The 24997-nt window shown below is 34.2% G+C and overlaps 1 protein-coding gene across 7 annotated transcripts in view; it reads right to left on the reverse strand.

Annotated features, from left to right (window-relative positions):
* RALGAPA1 (Ral GTPase activating protein catalytic subunit alpha 1) overlaps positions 1-24997 on the reverse strand; it is a 274567-nt gene that overhangs the window by 149337 nt on the left and 100233 nt on the right. For 3 of the 7 annotated variants that reach the window (XM_030318952.1, XM_030318954.1, XM_030318955.1), the window contains exons 15-21: positions 23188-23425; positions 22002-22163; positions 16689-16829; positions 6707-8254; positions 4818-4942; positions 3605-3821; positions 2000-2176 (exon numbers count right to left, since the gene is read on the reverse strand). In XM_030318952.1, coding sequence (XP_030174812.1) covers positions 2000-2176; positions 3605-3821; positions 4818-4942; positions 6707-8254; positions 16689-16829; positions 22002-22163; positions 23188-23425 — 2608 coding nt within the window. The remainder of the gene's footprint in view (positions 1-1999; positions 2177-3604; positions 3822-4817; positions 4943-6706; positions 8255-16688; positions 16830-22001; positions 22164-23187; positions 23426-24997) is intronic. The other 4 variants (XM_032593699.1, XM_030318960.1, XM_032593698.1 and 1 more) reach the window with 3 other exon arrangements.

Consider the following 24997-nt stretch of genomic DNA (forward strand, 5'->3'; position numbering starts at 1 on the left):
ATTTAGTTTTTTAAGTCACCCATTTTAACTGTACAGTTATATTAATTTGGCAATTGTATGCAGTCCATAATCAATAACAATCGAAACAAAGAAATGTCCATCAGCATGAAAAGCTTTCTTGTGCCCAATTGCAGTTGATCCCCTGCTGACTCCCACCCCCCCAAGTAATTACTGACCTTTATCACTATAGTTTTGTCTTCTCTAGAATGTCCTATACAGGGGCGCCTGGGTGGCGCAGTCGGTTAAGCGTCCGACTTCAACCAGGTCACGATCTCGCGGTCCGTGAGTTCGAGCCCTGCGTCGGGCTCTGGGCGGATGGCTCAGAGCCTGGAGCCTGTTTCCGGTTCTGTGTCTCCCTCTCTCTATGCCCCTCCCCCATTCGTGCTCTGTCTCTCTCTGTCCCAAAAATAAATAAACGTTGAAAAAAAAAAAAATTAAAAAAAAAAAAAATAGAATGTCCTATACATGGAATAATAAAGTACGATATATAGTCTTTTGTATTTGACTTCTTTCATCTAGCATGTTTTTGAGAATCAGCTATGGTTTCACATATGTTAATCTTTTTTTTTTTTTCTGAGTCCTATTTCAATGAATATTCAGTGAATGACTACATTACAATTTGATTATCCATTCACTAGTTGCTGGACGCTTGAGCTGTTTTGAATTTTTAGCTACTGTGAATAATGCTGTCATGAAGTTCCAAATACAGCTGCCAGAGGTAAATACCTAGTAACAGTCATGAGGTAAATGCATGTTTACTTCTAAAAGACACTGGCATATTTTGGCAGAGAAACCTTACCATTTTGCATTCCCATGAGTGACATGATATTCCCAGTTGTTCTACATCCTCTTCAATACTTGGTATTATCAGCGTTTTTAACTTCAGTTGTTTAATTATATGTATAGTGGTATCTCGTGGTTTTTATTTACATTCTTTACTAGTAATGTTGAACATTTTATTTTAAAAACAACTACAATAACAGCTGTTTACTATAAAATAAGAATTTTCCCTAGTATTTCTCTCTGAGTCATTTAAATTCCGTAATAATGGGACTATGATCTAACTCAGTTGGCTCCTGTCCTCCACTCAGTCTCTATTCTTTAATGGGGCAGGTTACAGTTCTTAGTAATCCTGATAGGAAGTGGAAAAGAAGGGGTAAGATGGGAAAACAAAGGATGGGTTTCTGCCCATCAAGGATTCCACTGGCCAAACTTCATGTTTGATGTGGCTGAGGAACTGTGCCTGACAAATTCAGACAAGCAGAAATCAGTATTTAGTCTTGCAAGTTCCAATGAACCACAGGATACAATATTGATACCTAAACTGGAATCACCCATCAAAAGGCATCAAACTACAGTGAGAACCAGAATGAATTTGGATCACAGAATGGAACCACTGAACTATGAGCTAGAAACTGCTCAGGATCCCTCTGGTCACTGCACTAACCTTGCAATAATGTGACCCTGCATTTCATGAGTAAATTTCTTGGATTCTACTCATCATATATTTACCTGCATTTTAAAAATTGCTGAAAAGAATAATTTACTGTTGTATGAACATAGAATATTGGTATATTAGTAAGTAGGCCTTCTACTTGGCAGTATTCCCTACAGTTTCTATAATAAATACTTTGCCAAAGAAATCTATAAAAATCTAGGCTAACTCTGAAAGATGATGAAAAAGAGATAGTACTTCTCAACTACTTTTTGGTTATCATTTAAACATCACCGCAGGAAATGCAGTGATGCAAACACATATAACATTTTGTATATAATACTGGGAGTTCAGCTAATTCCCCGAAACTTATCCATGTAGACCCAGGTCAAGAAACTCTTACATTAATGTGTTTTTTCCTCCATTTTTCTATAAAGATGAATGAAAAAAAAATAGTACTTAAACAGTAATAATACTTAAAACCTATCAAATAAAATCCTAAACATATTCTTTGGTGGCTTAAAAAAATACATTTAAGGAAGACATTCCCTTGAGTAAGTTTACCAGTAACCGTTGCAACTTCAGCGGAGAAAGCTTGTTGATTAAGACTGCTTGTTTCAGAATCCAACTGAAGTGTGGTTAGACTAGCCACTTCTTGCTCTTCAGCACTTTGGTGATGGCCAGAACCTGAGTCCACATCAGCAGAGGATGCAATCCCAGCATCAGCTCCAAAGCCAAAATCTATAGGAAGAAGAAATGCTAGTACATAGATGTCTCAACCATGAAACAAAAATATTTACAAAAGACACAGCTACTTCAGCAAAAATGATTAAACAGTAACATTCCCCTAAATCTATTCTATTCACATACCACTCAGGCAAGTGCAAATAATTTTAACAGCTGGAAGTTTATAATTAGAGATAAATTGTGGGGTGCTTGGGTGGCCCAGTTAAGTGTGTGACTTCAGCTTAAGTCATGATCTTGCAGTTCATGAATTTGAGTCCCACGTCAGGCTCTGTGCTGACAACTCAGAGCCTGGAACCCGCTTCGGATTCTATGTCTCCCTCTCTCTCTCTGCCCCTCCCCTACTCATGCTCTATTTCTGTCTCTCAAAAAATGTATAAACGTTAAATAAATTTTTTAAAGGTTCTCATAGCTTATTACTAACAGTAATGATTAAACATGCATATGATGTATCATCACTATTATCTATGTTTTTTGATAGCTGGTAATATGCTTTTCAACTACAGATATATGTAATAAAAGTGGCACACATACAGTAAAAACCATTTTTCTCTAAGTCATATAATCCAGTCTGAGATAAGAGTAATATATGAGGGCAGGAAACATGTTTCTCCAATGCGTCTCCCAGCTCTTCATTAATGCGGTTCCCAAGGTTTTCATGTTTCTTTTGTTTGTTTTTAGTTTATTTTGAGACAGAGAAAGAGTGTGAGCAGGGAAAGGAGGGAGAGAGACAGAGAATATCCCAAGCAGGCTACACATTGTCAGCGTGGAGACCAATGTGGGGCTCAAACCCACGAACTGTGAGATCCTGACCTGAGCTGAAACCAAGAGTCAGATGCTTTACCGACTGAGCCACCCAGGCGCCCCCACGTTCTTTTTTTAAATATCGGTACTCTTCACTGCCAAGTGTATATAGCTAGCTATGTAGTAGTGATACAGCACCAAATAATACCACTGCTGTCATTTTAATATGAAGTGATTATTCAAGAAAAGGTCTGAGTAATTTAACATTGAACATAATTGTATTGAACATACTGAAGCACTGAACATAACTAGACAGTGGTTTGCAAAGAATGAAATAGTACCAACTCATAACCATGACTGTCCTTTATTCTAATATCAAGTCAATTTTAATTTTTTTTCCCTTGTACATGTTTGGTCTTAGAATACCACTTGTTTTATGAAAGGACAGTGGTTTTTTGTTTTTTAAGTGTCTTTAATTTAGTTTGGTGAAATAAAGTGGTCCCAACTTGAAGTGATTCCCTAAAACTTCCTTTGGAATTTCACTGAAAAATGAAATCAAAATACATGAGAACCCCATATAAATAACATTAGAGAGGAAGGTGATGGTTATATAATCCATAAGTCTCAAACAGAAAACAATCAACAAAAAACCATATTGCTCAAACAGAAAAAGATACTTGCTGTCAAATTTTCGGCCATCGTATTGGAAAGCGCTGAAAGAATCCGAATGACTATCTGAGCTGATAAGATCACTGCTCCCTGCACTGGCAGGAGAAGTCCATTCTGAGGGCACACCTGGGTCATCAATAGGGCGCATTTGGTTTTGCTTGTTTAGAACATCAGGGAGGTCTTTGGGAATTTCAAGACTGCCTGGACTACTTCCCCTTCTTGTCATAGTCTAAAAATTCAAGAAACATTTTACCATTAAAATTTCTTCTTGTCATTAAAAATCTGAAAGACTGAATTGCCAAGACAATCATCACAATAAATGTTGAGGTTTAGGGCCTGAGTTAGGAGGGTGAAAACACACTAACTAAATAATCTATGTAGTTGTATGGAGCCATAACCTGAACTACTGTTGGTTTATCTAAAGTAGAGACCCAGTTATTATATGGTACTGGGCCTGAGACTCTTAAGCCTCAAAAGGATCCATAGATTCAAGTTAAGACCATAGAAAGAGCAAAGTATTCAATTCAAAAAAGCAGCAGCAAATAGAGATAGTGGAGGGAGGAAAAAATGATGGCAAAGAGGTTATTCTATAATGATGATATATAATGATTTAAAAAAATTTTTCCCATTCAAGGAAAAAAATGAAACTGAAAATAAAAGGGAAATGTAATAGTGCTACAGACATTCACTAAAGATTGAAATCCAAATGGAATAGGACCATTTAAATAAAGCAATTCCACATGTATTTCTTTCCTTAATAATTAAGTATTATTAGGGGTAAAATTGGTTCTATTTTCATTTTGCCATAATTCTAATACTCAAAACAAAGATAACTTTAAAATCTACTCTGAAGTTACCTGTAATTATTAAGCAATCAATACTTATGCTATCAACTTATGGGAGTTGGGCCAGAAGACCTCTTTCTTGCTAAGGGTTGGCAGTGGGAAGGAAGAGAACCTATGAGCAAACATGAAAAACAAAGAGAAGACGAGGAAGGTAGGGGCTTATTCCTAAATAGGTAAACAAATAGGTATTCTAATCTTTTACCCTGGTCAAAACTATAAGCCTATTTGTTTTAGATCTTTGAATAAAAAATACTACAAAAATATAAATTTTATAGGAACGTTGTTTTGAATGAAAATTTACACACACACAAAAGTATGTATCTTTTAATTTCTCTACTCTCCTCGCTAAAACCAAATAAATAAAATAAAACAACACTTACTGAGGCATTACCACTTCGAAGTCGTTCTGCTATAAACTCATCCATCAGATCAGGAACATTAGCATTGCTGCTGCCAATATCACTATTAAGAGGGGGCAGTTTTGGGCTCATGTCCTCTTTATTGACTAAAAATAAATAAATAACTATATATAGTGAGAAAAGACTTAACTGCATTTCCTAAATTTGAAACAAACAAAAATAACTCAAAACAAAGTACCTATGCCATATCAATTATTTGCCAAACATGCATTTATGAATAATTTCTCTCCTTTTAGATTTAATTTTAAGAATTAGTAAATTGATATTTACTTTATTTAACTAAGCAGATGTTAGTCAATCTTCAGTATGACCTTAAACAGCAAGAAAGCTGATAGATAAGCACTAGTTGGAGTTAGGTTAATATTGCCTATAAAGAAACTGGTATATTTATCTGTCTTCCTGCCTCTATGCTGCTTCTTAGGGCCTTAATAATTTAGAATTCCATTCTTCCCCAAGGAATATTTGCAAGAAATCTATCCCTTCAATCTATGCACATCTCAGTAGGATAGAAATGCATTTAAGCTTAGATAATCTATAATTGTGACATAATGTCATTTCAGTTCACTACAAAATCTAATTTGTTTTAAGAAAAAAGGTTTATTTTCACAAAGGTTTTTCTATATAAAAAAAACCCCACAAAAGTTATTTTGATTTTTTTAATGACTACATTAACAAGAAAGTTTTAAACTTGGGAAACAAACTTATAGAAAAAATAATATTTATTTATTTCACATTATGCTGTTGAAAAGTTAATTTCTCTGCAATTAAAAGAAAATCAGCATGGCTTACATTCCTAATAAACTAAAAAGCATTTCAGGTTAAGAAAATACACTGGTCAAAAGTTCATTGTGAAATACCATTATCTTTATATTACTGGCCAGGCTTTGCTAAGCTGTCAAATACTGCCCTCAAGTGGCATTAATGGCTCAATGCAAGATGCATTATACAGCATTCTGTTAATCATGCTAACAAAACCATGTTAAACAAACAAAATCAAAACCTACCTTACTGCTGAAAGTTAATTTTCTATATTTGTAAAGTTATTTTAATTTGAATCAAGATAAGAGAAGACAGTTACCATAATCTTGCTTTCTGTAATCTGTCCATAGAGGTTCCATATTAAAATCATGATTGGCTATCATGAAACCTTTATGCACATCTAAAATCTCAGAAAAAAGAAAAGTACTGGTAAGTGTTTTAAGGACTTGCATTCTATACAAATGAATGCAAAACTAAGAAGCCTGCAGCATGTTTTTAAATGGCTTAAAGGTAACTAAATCCACTTTGAAATTTAAGAAATAATTTCTCCTTCAATGATAACTAAAAAATGTTAGTGCTGGTTGTACGACCTTGATTTCCATTATGTTATGTAATATCAAAATAATTCTCTTCCAAGCAAAAAGATAAAACCAAGTATATCAATCATAAAAGTAAATGAACTCAATCAGCTATAGCTGGTGCCCTTTTAAATATAAACTATAGGGGGCCAGGGAAGAAAGTACTCCAACTACTTAAACTTAATTTCATGTCTCATGTAGTGCATACTCAGGAAAATATTTGATTTAGATAGCCTCTGAAAGGTCATTAAAATTTTCCTATTTTCTTCCTCTTTCCTATCTTGTTCAGCAGCAAAGAGGTTTAACTAAATGCCTTATAAGGGAAATTAGTAATTTAAATAAACATTTTATGCTGGGAAAAATACAGCTGGGAAAAGGCGCATGCATAACCAAACAGAGAGAAAGCAGTGACCATCCCAAAGCTTTTTGATTGCTTATAGCTTGCTTCAGTTGCATTAAGCCAAACTGGTGCTGTCTTTCTCCTTTTGCGCTCTGCACACTGTTAGTGCTCACCTGCAGCTTTCCTTCCAAAATAGCCCATTACATGACTGTACAGATCCCTCAGTGGAGCCTCTGGTGGCATTCTGTTCTGCCTCTGTGGGGAAACATTTGCCTTCGGCTTCGAAAGAGCATGTACAACAGTTTTATAAACGCCACCCAGGGAGCCCTGCTGTAGTCCTGCCTCATGACTTGATGACCTAAGAGTACTACGACTACCTAACTGATTACTTGCAATTCCTTCTTTTTGTAATATAGTGGTGGGAATCTCTGTAGATTCCTTACTTGTTTTGCTACTTACTGATGCTGTACCAACTGAATCTAGAGGCCTGTACACACCAGGTTTCACTATCTCTGTAAAACTATTTGAGCTGGCATGGGGGTTGCTGGTGCTGCTGTTGCTATTACTACTACTACTAAAACCACCAAGCTTCCGCAGTCTCATCTTCCATGGAGCCTCTTTGTTTTCCAGAGGATTATAAAACTGAACTGACTCAGTAGATGGTCTAAAAGTAACATGAACAGTATTTCGTTTTTTAGTAGTAATTTTCATGATTTTGGCTCTAGGAGTTACTGTTTCAGACAAGCTCCTTTTAGTTGGAGAAAGCTTGCTAGTGTTTGTAACATGAGGCAGTCTGTGGTTAACAGGTGTTTTTAGTGTAGTTTTCTTGGCATGCATAACATGTGGGACAGTGATTTTTTCATTAATTTGCACACCCTTAACCTTTTCAGCTAGTGTTGTATCTACACAGGCATCTAATTCTGTGGCTGTTTGTCTATACAGGTGTTTCCTCATTTCTTTATCACAAGGGCTACCTGAACTAGGTTCTGATGACTGTTTATCACTGTTTAGTTCCTTAGCTTTTTCATAAGTTTTTGTTCTCATAAAACTGTCTAACTGGTTAGGTGCAATACTACTCACGAAGACAGCTGAGTTTGGTTCTTTTTGAAACTGAATGTTTTCAGGAGTCCCAACAAAAGAGGTGATATTTTCTGATTTACTTTCCTGGTCTATGTATTCTAATTTATCTAAGGATGACTGTTCATCCCTATTTACTCCAACAATCAATTCCTGAGAAGCTACATCTTTACCTAACTCATTTCTACTATGATTTTCCTGGTTTTCCTTAAAATATTCTTTCAGGGAGGAAAGAAGATCGTCATCTCCTTCAAGGTCAATGTACTGGATTTGTTCAAAAGCTGAATCTGCAAGTTCTACCGGATCTATTAAGTGACAAAGATGATCATATATGCTATCACCAACTTCCAGAGAAGACTCTCTACTATGAGTATCAGTGATGTGGCTTTCAGTGGATCTAGTTATTGAAGAAGCCTCTGTGGAACTCTGCAAGCTTGGCGCATGACGGGATGAACTGTCAATGACAGGAACTGCACCTTTGGCTCGTTCAACAGTGAATGGTTCCAAGATGTCAGAAGTGCTGCTACTTCGAGGCAATGGCTGTTCCTCATTCAAAGCACCAAAAACTTCATTTCCAGTGTCTTCACTTTGTGAAAAATGTCTGACTCTAGTTGGGCGGGGAAGTATTTGAGCATCATCAATATCTGTAAAAAAGAAAAATTATGAACAGTAGAAACTATATGAACATGAAAAATATAGGATTAATTTCAACCATACCCTAAGCATATGCTTAAAATAAAAAAAATTCTGAGTTTTTTTTTGTAAGCTCAATGAAATAAAATCTATTAAAAGTAGAAATCTGTTTTTAAATAACGATGGGCACAAGCCAATATAGTATGTAGTGTCAATGAATTAGAAAACTATCAGAATACGTTTTAAAATGTTAACATGCATAGTAACAGTGAGGTGATGAAACATTTGGAAGTGCAGTTAAAGATAGAGCTGTGCCAATACATAAAGCAACTTAAACTTACTATTCAATTTTTCCTACTTAAGTTCTAAGCAGAAAAAAGTAACTCTTAACAAAGAAAGCTGATCTAAGTATCCCATTGCAGAATCTTATAGGGTCTCATAAATTCTCATTTCTTCCTTGCCAGGCAAGAGGCATTATCTTTTCTTCAAATCTTGCCTATTTGATCACATATTGCAAATGGGAATCTCCACTCTCTTCCACAAGTTCTCTGTGCCAGGAAACAGTTCTACTGAGGTGTTTTGCTTTATTTTTTTTTATAGCATTAAAGTTTATTCATCCTATCAAATAAAATACATGGTTAAAAAATTAGTTGTATTCTTCATTCTCACAAACACCACTTAATCTTCTAGCAAGAAACCTTCTTTGCCTATCATTGGCCCTTTCCATTAAGCAAGCATTAAACCTTAAAAACTGTATCTATGTCTTCTTACATCTCTAAGAATCACAGATTTTAGAGTCAAAATGGACATTACAGATTATCTAATTCTCTTACTGAAGAAACAGAAGCCCAAAGAGGTGAAGCCATAAAGTATGAGAAGCCAGATTACTGTTCCATATCACTGCATTGTTTTCGCTGCTAAGTATATGGTAAATCTTCAAAAATATTTTTAAAATTGAAAATCACAAGATGAAATACTATTAAACTGTACAGATACATGCAAATTAGAAATTTTAGAATGAAAATACAGTGCCTAGAAATCCACTCTGGCCTTTACATTACCAAGAAATAACTAAAAATTTTGTTTTTGTAAGGCAGCAAAATATTATGAAAAAAGGACAAAGAGTCAAAAAGTCAAATGTTGTTACTCATTAGGCTTGTAATGCAAAGGCTAAAAGTAACAGGACCATAACTGAAAATGAGAAGATTTACATTCAGAGCAAAACAGTGACTTCCCTAAGATCACACACTAACTTACTGACTGTGCTGGGTCTAGAACTTAGGTTTTCTTACTCCAGACTCTGAAAACCAGTGTTTTCATTTATACAATGGGGATAGCAATTCAAAATATTCTTGGGATTCATGCTATGAATAAAAGGAGGCTGGGGGCATATAGGTGGCTCAGTCAGTTAAACATCTGCCTCTTGATTTTAGCTCAGGTCATGATTGGATGGTTCATGAGATCGAGGCCCACATCAGGCTCTGTGCTGACAATGTGGATCCTACTTGGGATTCTCTCATCCCCTTTCTCTCTGCCCCTCCCCTGCTCGTGCTTTGTGTCTCTCTCAAAATAAATAAATAAACTTAAAAAAAAAATGAGGCTGGTCCTTCTATTTTACCTATATAGCCCTTTTTGTACAAAGTCCAAAAGAAGCTACTTTATACACAGATTCAGATCAAGAGAAGTTTGTATTATGACAAGATTCCACTATATTCCTGAAGATACACATTTAGATTCCAAGCACAGGTCAAACACACAATACCTCTAGAAGTTAAGACAGATTTTATCATTAAGTTGAGGAAAATATAATATTCCAAAAACGTCATTGGATTTCTTCATACATGCCATTTAGTAATTCTTTTAAATGAAAAAAGTGAAACTCCTCAGAAACCAAACATTTATGCATTTATACCCATTATTTACTATGGCAGAAGATAATGAATGCTTATTTGTGTGTCTCAACGAATGTAAGTATCTTGGTTTTATTTTATCTCCCATAATAGATCATAAGAACCTCTGCCTAGAGGACAGAGATTATATTTAACATGTACTCCAAGTTCCTTTCCACAAAATATCCTAATAGGACTTAGCAAAGGATAAAGACTATCTTCATTTTCTATAAAAATTCTTAAGAATTTTATAGTTATTTTATCAACCCCAATTCAAAAATTAAAATCTTAAAACCTTTTTAAATACCAATGTTATGATCCTAGCAAATACATGAACCTCAGAAAAAAAGCAGAATATTAGTTTAAAATTTTAAGTTCCTTTACTGGTATTTCATAATTTTTCTATTCTAAACTAGCCAGTAAAGATTACTGTGAAGTTCTCTTTTTAAGAATTTCTTCCCCAACCCAGTCCTCACCTTGCAAGGCAAATTTAGCCATTATTTCAGTCTGTTTTTTTTCCTAATTTTTTTTATCACATATTAATACCTAAAATTCTTATGCAAGTTTAAGAGGGCAAGAGCTTAAAAAAAAAAAACAAAACTATTTTTCTATCATCAATGTACTGTTAGAGAATTTAAATAAAAACCAATATTTAAGTTTTTAAATATAGTTCTTACATAGGCATGTAAGAATACTAACTGCATAGTGTCAAAAAAGAAAATAATTGTTGACAGGAAATCAATGTCAGCAATTAAATTAAGCATAATTAATTCTAGCAGACCTTAAATTTAAAGAAATGCCTGTATACCTGTATTCTGTTAAGGAGAAAAATACTAAATGACAGCTAAACCATATAGTCTTTTCTACAAGCTAGGCATTGTTACAAGCATCTAACATATATTAACTCACTTAATCCTAACAACACCACCGTGATATAAGTGTTGTTATCCCCATTTTATAGATGAAGAAACTATTTAAGTGTAGCCTGAGGCTACACAACTAGCAAGTGGAGAGCTGGGATTTGAAGGCAAAACTTAGTCCACATTCTAAATATCCTGAATAACATGTCACATATTCATGAGGTAATTCATTAATTTTTTTAAGATGGCAAAAATTAATGTATTAAGAAATTATGAAGTGGCATAATGATTTATCTGTCTAAAGATAAGAATCTTAGAAATAAAAAATCAGTCAAATATAAACATTAGTAAATTATACAGAAGAAAACAACGAAAAAACTTTGTGATGGTTTGCTGAAAATAACAGTGGCATCAGGTTTAAACAAAAATAGTCTTCAAAACAATTATGCTGCTTGAATTTTACCTTGAAAAATAGCAGCCTCTAAATTATTTGAATCTAAAATAATACTAAAGTACTAAATGAGCAAAACAAGAAAAAAGTTTTTTAACAAATCAAAAAACCTTTTGAACATGTATAAAATGCTTCCTATAGAGCCTACAAAGTATTAGAAACGCCCAGTTTCAACTCTGGATTTCCTTAATAATGTTTAGCATGAAAGTGTTGGAAATTATTTGTGGATTAAATAGTTTGTTTTTCTGGTGGCGCCTGGGTGGCTCAATTGGTTAAGCGTCCAACTTCAGCTCAGGTCATGATCTCATGGTTTGTGAGTCTGAGTCCTGGGTCAGGCTCTGCACTGACAGCTTGGAGCCTGGAGCCTGGAGCCTGCTTTGGATTGATTCTGTGTCTCCCTCTCTAGCTCTGCCCCTCCTCCACTCACACTCTGTGTGTCTCTCTCTCTGTGTCTGTCTGTCTGTCTGTCTCTCTCTCTCTCTCTCTCTCTCTCTCTCAAAAATAAACATTTAAAAAAATTAAAAAAAAAACAATGAAGCACTGTTAAATTTTAGCAGCCTGTGTAACATGGCCTAGACAGACTAGAGTTCTAACAGCAAAAAGTATGACAAACAAGTTAGCAATTTTAAGAACTCATTCAAAGAAAGTAGGTTTGTAAACTTAATTTCCGGTGAGAATCCCACACTACTTAATTAGAAAATAATAAGAAACCATTGCAAAAGTATGAAGAAAGTCAGGTGCCCACGTGCTTATGTTTTTTAAATTCCTCCTTTCATTAAAGTATTATTTTTGGCAATAAAAGTTAATTTGCTTAAGAACAATTACTGAGATTTCTGGCTTCTCTCTAATCCATTTATCAGGAAAATGGAGACTGTTCAGCCTAAGTTACCAAATGCTTAAAAGTAAGTGCTTAAAAGTAAGTTACACTTAAAACTTAGTGTAAAAATAAAGGACAGGGAGAGCATGCTTGCCTAGACACCTCTATTACTTGTAGAGCTTTAAAAAAAAAAAGTGCTTGTACAACCTCCACAATATTCTATCAAAACCTGAGGCAGATGCCTGGGAAAAAATATTATTTCAATTGTTACACATGAGTCTGTCATTAAGAACTAATGAGAATGATATACAGCAAATGCCTTTGAACTAGTCCCCAGAGCTTAAGAAGAACTCTTCAAGGATATTCAGCTATACAACTAGTTTAGTTTATATAAAGCTGTACCATATAGCATCACACAACAGTGTAGGGAAAATGGACACTTAAACAAGAATACTGGAGGAGAAAAAAGGGCTGGATGGAGATAGGGTACTTTGAAAATTGATGGTCCATTTAAAAAAATCTTAGTGTTAAAAATAAGAGGAATTAAACACAGTTTCCTTTTATCCTCATAAGTATTCAAGAGTATCAGGTAAATATTTTTCTGGAGAACTCTACTTCTAACCAAGAACTAGAGTGACTGTATGTATTTTCATTGTTTTTTGGTGAAGCCAGTTACAGAAACCTCAACTCCTGATTTAAATGATGTGCTCAGGAAATATTTTGAGTTCATTAAGCCTGTTCATATGAGGGAGAGATATAAAACTACGAAAAACCTTTTTTCCTGGGGCGCCTGGGTGGCTAAGTCAGCTAAGGGTCCGACTTTTGGTTTCTGCTCAGCTCATGATCTCATGGTTCAGGAGTTTGAGCCCCACGTCCAGCTCACACTGCCAGTGTGGAGCCTGCTTGGGATTCTCCTCTGTCTGCCCCTTCCCCACTCTCTCCCTCTCTCAAATAAATAAACTTAAAACAAAACAAAACCTTTTTTCCTATGTAATTCACTATCCTTACTAATTTTCTCTGAACATTAAGCTATTCTTTTTTTAATGAAATATTCTTTTTTTTTTTTTTTTATTTGAGAGCAAGCATGTGCAAGTTGAGAAGAGGGGCAGTGAGAGAGAGAGAAAGAGACAGAGAGAGAATGAATCTCCAGCAGGTTCCACACTCAGCACAAAGCCTGAGAGAGGGCCTCATCCCATCACCCAGGGATTATGACCTGAGCTGAAATTAAGAGTCAGATGGTCAAGTAACCAAGCCACCTAGGTGCCCCTGTACATTAAACTGTTCTACAGTAAAATTTACTCAAAACCTTGTAACATAAGTTACAAACATAAGTAAATAGTTTGCTTGAGAATCTAAGACTGGCAATTTTCTTTTTAAAACTTAGGGCTATTTTTTAAAAATCTCTTCATTCTGAACCTCTTTTTCTTTTCCCTATCTGTCCCCATCACTGTCCCACCTCCTTACTGCCTTGGTGCACCTAACACCTGAAGAAGCAAATGCTTAGGCCTTCAATTTGCCTCCAACAATCAGAGGCAATGAAGAAAAAATCCAACAATTCAGAATTCTACTATATAAGTTTATATAAGAATAATCCTGTCCAATTTTCACAGCTAATTTTTAAATTTATAAGGTTAGTTCAATGCTTCCAAATTTGTTCTCTCTGGAACCTTAATGCTATAGAACCTGAATATGTGTACCTGGAAAAGTTATCCATGCTTACATAAGTTTGAGAAATAAACACGTGCGTGCGTGCGTGTGTGTGTGTGTGTGTGTGTATGTGTGCGCGCGTACATGCGTGTCTGTGTCTCTTTTTAAAAAAACTGACTTCTGGGGGCCTTTAATATATTGATATACACTATAAATCTTTGATCCATTGGATACTTATTAACATCTCCTGGACAGGGATGTAAATTTATACAACCAATATGGAATAAGCTGAATTAACAAGTTACTTATCAGTTTTTGCTGCTACTTTCCATGTTCTTTGTATCTTTTAAGTCTTAAAAGAAAAAGGATTTTTATTCAAAATAACTAAGTCTAATTACGCTTTTCTATTTTATATGTACACATGCACAAAAAACTGGAGGTATCTGTATTTTAAGTTATCAGTAAATAAGCACTCGGAAGATTATGTATATTTTCATATACTTTTTTACACAATCCATATTTTCTGAAATTAACATTATTTTGATAATCAAAGATAAAGTCTGTTTTTGATTTAGTGACTGGTGTCTCACCACTATCTAACTCTTTAAATCTAACACAGAATGCATGTTACCCCAAATGGGGGAAATGAAAGCAACAACAAATAAAACTGCAATTTAGAAAATTCCTTTCAAACATTCTTCATAGAACACCTCCCCCATTAAGCCATTAAAATTATTAACCTCTTTCTGAATTACATAAATGTGAAGGATTCTGAAATAGGAACTTATCCCAGTTAAGGCATTACCTTACAGCATTTTAAAAGGAACAATCTCACCTTTAAACTTTTAAAAAAGATTTCAGCACTTAACATGCATATTTGCCAAAATATTAGACATATTACAGAATATGTCTAAGTATTTATCAATCAAGGCATCCTAAACCAGAAAACACAAACATATCACATCCAATAATTGAATATTTTATTTTCTCATTTTTAGAAAAGTAAAATAATAAGGTTTTTTTTTCATTTACAATATTTTCAAAGAATACCAACCACAAGAGTGTCTGTGTATCTACATATATTTAACCCTCAATATGTATCCCCTTGGTTTGGGTGAAAGCTGATCTTAATGAAGTTACAGATGATGGAAAGGATTTCACCGGAAATATCATTATTATGAAAATGCACTTTCCGTTGCATAAGCTTTCAATCCATTAGGAACTGAAAGGATGCTGGGGCGCCTGGGTGGCGCAGTCGGTTAAGCGTCCGACTTCAGCCAGGTCACGATCTCGCGGTCCGTGAGTTCGAGCCCCGCGTCTGGCTCTGGGCTGATGGCTCGGAGCCTGGAGCCTGTTTCTGATTCTGTGTCTCCCTCTCTCTCTGCCCCTCCCCCGTTCATGCTCTGTCTCTCTCTGTCCCAAAAATAAATAAACGTTGAAAAAAAAAAATATAAAAAAAAAAAAAAGAAAGGATGCAGAGATGGGTTGTTTAAAAGACAAAAAAAAAATCAACCTCACCAAATGAGGCAATGTCAGGGACACACTCATAAGAGTAATAAGGAAGTACCCCAGAAAGGGGTGCCTGGGTGGCTTAGTCAGTTAAGTGTCCAAATTTGGCTCAGGTCATGACTTCTTGGTTCCTGTGTTCAAACCTTGTATCGGGCTCTGTGCTGACAGTTCAGAGCCTGTAGCCTGCTTCAGATTCTGTCTACCTCTACCTCTCCCCCACTCCCACTCTCTCTCTCAAAAAGGAATAAACATTAAAAAAACTAAAAATAATGTACCCAAGAATGTACAAGTGTTTTTCTTTGAGCTAGCACATTTTGCATAGTAATTATTCGACACATTTGCTTCTAAAGAACAAAACACTGTATGATTTTACTCACACAAAATTCTTTTTTAAAAAAACTAATCTACGGTGACAGAAATCAAAAGTGATTGATTGTGTGGGGAGGAGGGATACTGACTTGAAAGTGTCACTAGAGAATTGGAGGGGTAATGGAAATGTTCTATATTTTGTTTGGGATGATGGTTAATAGGAGTGTGTAGATTCTCAAAACTCATTGAACTGAACCCAGAATCTATACACCTTATTACATGGTAATTAAACCTTATTAAAGAGCAGACCATCTTATCCTAGTACTGGGCATCAAGGACCTGAGGCAGAACTGGAAAAATGACCGAATGTTGAGGTTCCTTGAAAATTGGAGCTTTACAGAATGATTTATTTGGTTTAAAAATGAGTTCTTAGAATCCTATATACTATTATACTCTAATATAAATACAAAGATTTATTCAAAAGCAACTCTAAGATTATATACTTTTCTCATTTATTGATTCCCCTTGCTTACTTCCATTACTACAGATGATGGAGATGCATTATTCAAGATTTACCATATCATTAGTCAAAACAATGGGAAATTAAAAGCCAAGGCTCTGATTGTTATCTTCCAAATCATCTTTAGTCAGACATAATGACATAAATATACATTACTACTCCTTTTACCACCTGAGAAGAAACCACTCAAAGGTAAACAAAAAAATTTACAACCCAAAATATTGGACATTGGCACAGCACTAAACTTAGCACTTCCAGAATGAACTGCAAGGACAGCATTAGAATTCAAATAACTCAAAATGTTGATTTCTCAACCACTTTCCCGATTTCCCACACCTCCCCCAAAGAAATTAACTTTGAAGAGTTTATTTGATTAAGCAAAATTTGAAAGCAGGATTAAAAAGTGAAAAGGGTGGTGCAGAAATTAGCAGAGGTGGCACTACCTGAAAGCTCATCAGAAAGGGGAGTGAGAACAATATCAGGCAAGAAGGGTTTGGAAGTATGGATCAGAACAGGAGCACTTTTAGCACTGCGTATATAGGCCGATGGCAGAGCACATTCACCAATGGATCGGCTTCTCATGGCTTTAAAAAAGGAAAAGAAAGAAGTGGGGAAGGAAAAAAGAAGAGTGACTATAATGAAAGGCTTGTGTCACAGAAAAAGCAGCAACAGAGAAAACTAAAAGATACAAAGGAAGGAAATTTTAAATTAAAACATTTCAGCACGGCAAATACTGGCAAGCTGTAAGAAAAGAAATCAGAGAACACATGACATTTCAAATGTAAAGTTTTTGGTGTAAAGCAGGAAAATGTTTCTTTATTATTAGCAGTTACAATGACATAGCATTAAAAATCAGCAGACATTTTAAATTAGCACTATGTTCTCAAAACCAAGGGTTGGAAAGTTCATTTAATGGAGACACTGAAAAGAATCCAACATCATTAGTTCAAAGAAATTTTGGTACTACATTTGGGCATTTCTTAGAGCCATTTTGAGGCAATTCTGAGACATTCTTCTTAATGAAGCTGAATTCTAAAAACAAATAATTTCTAATTTCATACTCTTCCCTAACAAAGTTTTGAAGTCACTCATTTTTAGAACATTTTATAATCTAAAGGATAGAATCTCATGGTTACTGTTAAATCTTGGTAGGAGAAGAATGCTTACTCCAATCAGTATCTCCTATTTATATTAAAGTGTAACAGCATAATTTAAAATTTTTAAGTAGAAATATATACAGAAAACTGAATTTGCGATCTGGATGAAAAATCAAGTTACTGAGAAAAATAAACAAGTTTGTGGAAATTCAAAATCTTAAACATACAATGTAACTTTATAAAGTTCTTAAAGATAAACTTAAAAACTGGATTACTTTTCAAAAATTACATTTGTAGTTGTATTTGGTAGTCTCTTCTAAGGAGTCACCAGTTCATAAAATTAAAGACAGATTTTAGCAGACTTAAAAATAAATTAACAATCAAGTTTATACTTTCCAAACATGTTTTTAACTTAACTTTTAGTTTAGGGATTCTTGAACAAATGACGTTATATATACTGTTACGTATGAATAGAGGACTTAAAAGAAACAATACTGCATAATATCCAGTATAATAGTGATGGTAAAAAAAATGTGAACATTAATATCATTTCAAAATCTTAGGTTTCCTGCTTACTGGAAACTCTTGGTTCCCTGACGCCTAAATTCCTTAGTCTATCACACAAGGCCTATGTGACCTTATACTAACTATACTAACCACTGAACCTGCATCTCCTCTCTCTATTCTCGTATGTTGCTGCCACAGAGATTTTTATACTGTTCCCTGAAATGTTCATGCTCTTTCACAACAGCATGTCTTTGTGAGTTCATAATATCCTCGGTCTTCTCTTCCTCCTGACACTGCTTACTCAAAATGTCATCTCACCTGTGAAGCTTTTCAGACTCTCCCATGTGATTAATTTACAAGCAATATGGCAATGAACAAAATAATTAAAAATCCCTGCTTTTGCAAACCTTACAATCTATTTTTAGTGGATTATATGTTTTTTATGTCAGCCTCCCAACTTTTCAAACACACAACTATATCCTCTTATCTTTATAATCCTAGCGCTTGGCATATATGAGCTCAACAAAGCTTTACTGAATGAATACTCTATTTGGGGAGTCCAGCATAATTATGTAAAAAACAACAGTTTCGGTTGTGAACCATATGGAGGAGAAAATCAAAGAAAGTATTCACAGAAAACTAAATATATGTCATAGCTTATAACTATACATTTTTCAAAAACTTTATTAATGTTGGCAAATAAAGATTCTTTAAGAGAAGCTTTTAGGTAAATTTATGTGCAGCAAAACATGGAGGATTGGATTATATTAATGGCAACAATCTGCCTTTGGTGTATGGTTTGTCAAGTAATATGTTAAAGATAACTGTATTTTGGGGTGCCTGGAAGGCTCAGTCTGTTGAGTGTCCAACTTCCCCTCCGGTCGTGATCTCACAGTTTGTGAATTCAAGCCCTGCGTCAGGCTCTCTGCTTTTAGTGTGGAACTTGCTTTAGATTTGTCCCCCTCTCTTCTGCACCTCCCCTGTTCTCTTTCTCTCAAAAATAAATAAACATTAAAAAAAAAAGTAACTATTTTAGAATTGAACTCACATACAAAATGTCAGAATCTCGTCTTATGTGTTTTCCTACTAGTTTCTTCTTAAGAAAATGACACAGTTTTACAATCTAATGTGAAACACAGCTATGCGGACTTCAAGGTCATCATTCATTCAATCTTACTAGAGCAAAGACACAAACATATAGGCAAAATATGTAGTGGTTATTAACACAAAAGATTAAAATACCATCTACAATTATAATCAGATGTGACTTTTAGAGATACTTATTTTAAAATTACATTGATTCTTTTAAAACTAATTTGATTCAATTTTCAATTCTACAGAAGAATTACAAGTTTTCTTCTATTTTTCCCCCCTTGAGTTACATAATTCCTTGGAGATTACAACTCCTCCTGTTCCTTCTTTCCTATCACCAACTTGAAGAGCCTGAGCATTTCCCTCGGAACTTTCTACAAAAACAGTGGTTCAAGTATGTTATGATTCTGAATGAATTCTACACAAATGTACCCCTCTATTTTTCATTATACTATAGGTCTTTATACATACCTAAAATTTTGCCTAGTGCCTCACAACCGTGTAACCTGCACTATAGAAAGTTATTTACAATGAATTAGCTACTGGGATTTTGAGGGATTTACTAATCTAAAGCTTAAGTCAGAAATCTCTATTAAGCCACTGAAATTCCAACTGCCACATACATTCCTAAGCCACATGCATGAGTTATTTTAAATCTGTAATATGTGTTTTATGTAGATGAAAGGGCAGTATGAAAAATATAACATCAAAAAGTAAAAACAAATTTTCAAACATATAAGCTGTCAATTTTTGAAGGCTTCTTATCTTTACCCCTCTCAAAAAGGTGAATAAAAAAGAAAAATAGACACACTCCACATAAATTCATCTTGGATCATAAAATACACACATTATGTCAAAAACTGTGACCTTCACTAGAGAATTCCCATGCAGCATACAAAATTCATGAACAGCAAATGTAACATATCACTAAAAGCACACAAACACAAAACAAATAGGAGGAAGGCAAATCTGGCCTTTTCTCATTTCTAAAATGTAACACATATTTCTCCGTTTTTATAATTAAATAAAATTCACTCTTACATACATGTCTGTCCACTGGCAGAAATACGTTTATAAGTGCCCAAACTTAGGCGCAATATTATAATAAACATAAACCAAGAGGAAAATCTGAAAACAGAAACAGTGATATATTTGTTCCAACAGTTGAATACCAGCTCCTAAATCATAACTATAAACACATTATTACTTCTCACGAATGTATTCTAAAGTAAGTCCTAAATTCACTGCATCCTTTAATGTGTTGGCATAAGCAAAACCTTAGATAGGAGTAGTGATGAGGGACTTACTAAAATGTATACACTCTCTCAGAAATTTAATTTTTAACTGTGTACATTCACTATGAACATAAAAAAAATTTTTTTAAGAAAATATATATCCAAACACTATCCTAAATTAATCTGCTGCCCTTTTCAGTATTCTCCAACTTTACGCAGGCACCTTTCTTGACAAAATTCTTAATGCTTTAACTTTTTATTTGATAGGTTTGTCAATGAACAGGCCAGATAAGGTTGTTCTGACATAGGTACCAGAAAGTATTCATAGTCAGGCATGAATTTAAGAGGAGTATTTTACTCATTATATGCTCTTTAAAGATTAGAAATATGCCAACATGTTAATAATTATCTCATTGATGCTTCTTAAAAATTTTTTTACATTTTAAATTTTACATTCCACACTAAGCATAAATTACTACTATAATCAGAAAAATTATATAAGGAACTTTGAAAAAAATACAAGCTTTAAGTAAAACAGTAAAATTTTAAACTTAAAAGAACAATTCTGTCCTAAACAATACACAAATATTTTCATTAAATGTGACATTAATATAAAATGAAGACAGACATTTCAGATGTAACCAATATCTTCCTAAGAATCTCAAAGTGATTTTATACCAAACTTTAAATATTCTATCAATTTTAATTCATCAATATCCTTTTTCCTTGTATCATTTTGTGTTCTTCTTGCTTGACACAATTAATATAATTCTATACTTATTTTATAGGCAGAAAACAATTGTGAAAATATAATTCTTTTGAAGGATTTAAAATTAACCATGATTTTTAATTATTTTAACTTTCTTTAAAATTAATAGTGTTTTTCACTGATTACCATCAAATATAGATACATTTCCACAAAAAATGCTCCTGCCATAAAAATCATAAATTGTAAAGCCTAAGGTAACTTCAAGCTATTTTGTTTCAGGCATATAAGGTATTATCATTCCCATTACACAGATGAAGTAAATAAAGCCTAGAAAGTTCAGTAAATTGTTTAAGATTATCTAGCTATTCAGTGATGAAGGAGAGTGAAAAAAGAGATTAGGACAAAGCCTGCTAGCCTGCTTATTTTTCATTTCGGCACTCTTTCTATTACAATTCAGACCAAGTTATAAGTCTCTGAGAGCAAAAGGAGTAAGATGGTAGCTAGGTCCAGAATATACTGAGTGATCCTACATCCATGGGAAATTCTTCCCATCATTGCTCCTTTGCTGCTATTTCCAAGATTACAAACTTTCTTCCATGTCTGTTAAGAGCAGCAAGGAACTTAGCAATAGACTCCAACTTGGTCTCAGGTATCTGCAATTAGAGAGCATAAATTCCTAGTTGAAAGTTTTTTTAAGCCAGTCTAATTATATAATTGTAGCACTGAAAGGCTACACTGAAAATTAGCTACCCTAATTTTCCATGTTTGTGAGTATCGTCACTTACAAGAAAGTATACCAGTTAATGCATTAGTTCTGTAAAGTGAATCACAGTTTTACTTCTTCAATTCTGCAAAATAACAGTTTAAGATTATAGATACCTACAGTAAAATAAACTACATAAAAACGATGATGCAAAATAGATCTTAACAGCATAAAGGGATAACACAGCATGTCATCAGACTCTAAGTAGTACTGAAAAAAAGGCTTTGCTACAGAAGTTTTTTCTTTAACAACAAAAGTTAACTGGTAAGAAAACTACATATTTACATACATTGTTACTAAGGACTATAAACATATCGCCCTATACAAGTCTCATTATTTTAAAGAGTACATACCAACAGTTTTTTGGCGTACTATACTCCTTGCCTTTTCAGTTCCTGGGGACCCAGTAGTTGTTGCACTTCTCTGTCTCATTGGGGCTTGGCCAGGCTGATCACGACTCCATCCTCTAGAAAATGACTTGTCAACTGAAACTTTCTGAAATTCATGTCCAACTCCTAGAAATGCAGATTTTCAATCTAAGTATATTGTCACCTGATCAATAATCTCTTCAAATTATGTGGGCTACCTTGTCTCAGATCTCAGGTTTACTCACATTGTATTATAAAGTATCAAGTTAAATGCTTGTGTGCTGTTAAGGCTTTTTTGAACTTCATCTTACTTCACATTCCAAAACTGATACAGAATTCTACAAATACACCATCAAAAATAAACTATTATTAAATCCTCTGCCATCCACTTGGCTCCATTAAAAAAACATTTGGACAAGCAAAAAAGGTTAAGAGATGAGCTAACCAAAAGCCATCCTGTGGTCGAAGTTAATAAATCTCTTATCTGCCAATAATAGTCCCTTGGGAAATAAATAGCCCAGGAAAAAGTAGTTTGGTCACGTAATTAACTACCATGGGCTACTGTTAAATATGAAATGTGACTCAGATATCATCTCTAGCTACCAACTAATTATTAAGAACGAAAAATACTAATACATCAAGGATTATAAAAACACGTATTAACAGTATAATCACTATGTCCTGTCCCCCTCCCCCTTTGTAATACTCACTAGATACATAATCTACATCTAGGGAATGTTTGCTTTCAGTTAAAACTAAGAAAATGCTTTCAAAACAATTTTCCAAATAATTCTTTTTAAATAGAGTAATATGAAATCACCTAAATTCTAACAAAAAAAATCCCATATAATAAAAAGGAAGAGTATTTTGGTTAATTATTAAAAATAAAATATTTAAGATTCTAAATTAATTTAAATTTTAGCTAGACATGTACAGAACACTTTATTTCTCATCAAAATTAGTAATGATTTTAAGTTTCTTCAAGAAAAATTACAAGGCACTTACATGTTTTATTGTTGAAAAGTTTTAAACTTCTGGGTAAATGCAAGAGGGAATAGTTCAGAGAAAACATGACTTTTTTATCCTCACCCATCTCCCTGGCTTCACCCATCTTCCCAAACCAAATTATTTAAGCAAATTTACGTGGAACATCTCTGTGGACAACTCTTACCTTTCCCTTTGTGCTTTTTTTGCTTCTGTTCACTCAGCTTATCCAATGGTAAATCACTGAGATCCAAACTATATAAATTTCTAGCTAAAACTTTAGTTAGTGTTTCCATAGTCAGTGACCACTCAGTGGCTAACTCCTCCCAATAGGTCAATGATGATAATACTGAGAGTAAGTCATCCCATAGTTCTCGAGAGATGTACACATTTAGATTTGCTTTGATCCAGGCAACGATAAGAGTCTATAAAGACAAATAATAACCATGAAATATGTTCAAGTTCAGATATTCAATTATAAAAATATTACCCAAAACAAGCAGAATTTTAAACCACATAATACCCATGAGGCTTTCTTGGTACATAATACTTGTAAAAGTAATCCATGCAACCATTAGCATCTACTATTAATTTCTTTTCAACAATGGCCAACTCCCAACATTCTAAGCAATGTGGGTAGGTTATCAAAACTGAAAAGAAATATCCCTAAAGTTGTAACTATCCTTCATGCTGTATTGCATTAATGTTAAATAAAATAAATGCTGCTTAAAAAGAGTCTCCACACTACTAAGTGTTGAAATTATTGACTAGTTAATGGTTACTGAGCTAAATTAACCAAAACCTACAGTCTCAAATTGAAGATGAAAATCAGTATATAACTTGAATATTCCAAAAAAATAAGTTATTAGAGATATACTTAATGAAATTTCCTGAAAAATTGTATGTAAACTGAAGAATTAAATTAAGTTTAATTCTGAAGACACCAGAAGAATTAAAGGTGTTCTATAATAAATCCAGTCATAGAATAAAAAATTTATTAAAGGGCAGAAATTGCTGATCAGCCATTACTCCTAAGATTATATGGATTTCTACTAAAGATAGAACCTCCTATTGAAACAAGTCATAAAGATTTTTGAAAGCTTCACTCTATATTTTATACTAAAAATTTCACGTTTATACTTTAAATATAAGCTGAAAATGAGCAGACCTTATAGTATAGAAAATAACCAGTGATTCTCCATTCTAAATTTAAACATCCACACTACAATAAAGTTATTCCACATAGCAAGCTAAAATTGCCTTCCTATAGCTCTCAAAATTAGTTTAGTTCTAACAATTGAGAAATCTTTTTAAAAAGGGCTAATGAAGGGGATGCCTGAGTGACTCAGTAGGTTAAAGCATCCAACTTTCAACTCAGGTCATGATCTCATGGTTCATGGATTCATGAGTTCTGGCCCCACATCGGGCTCTCTGCTGTCAGCGCAGAACCTGCTTCATATCCTCTATCTCCCTCTCTTTCTGCCCCTCCCCCACTCGCTCTATCCCACTCTCTCACAAAAATAAATAAACACTAAAAAAGGGCTAGGGGTAATGAAGTTAAGAAGAGTTTAGATAATAAATATAACTGGTTTCAAAAGATTATTCACGGGGCGCCTGGGTGGCGCAGTCGGTTAAGCGTCCGACTTCAGCCAGGTCACGATCTCGCGGTCTGTGAGTTCGAGCCCCGCGTCAGGCTCTGGGCTGATGGCTCAGAGCCCGGAGCCTGTTTCCGATTCTGTGTCTCCCTCTCTCTCTGCCCCTCCCCCGTTCATGCTCTGTCTCTCTCTGTCCCAAAAGTAAATAAACGTTGAAAAGAAAAAATAAATAAATAAATAAATAAATAAATAAAGATTATTCACTACCAGCATAAAATTTTAGGCAAATGAGCACATTTAAAAATAGTAATAATTTGAAAGACTATACTTATGGACAAGAATTAGATCTGAGATAGCTTTTATCTATGATATTAAGAACCGTTTTATCCATGTATTTGTAGT

This window comes from Lynx canadensis, chromosome B3 (assembly GCF_007474595.2).
Source record: "Lynx canadensis isolate LIC74 chromosome B3, mLynCan4.pri.v2, whole genome shotgun sequence".
Classification (NCBI taxonomy): Eukaryota; Metazoa; Chordata; class Mammalia; order Carnivora; family Felidae; genus Lynx; species Lynx canadensis.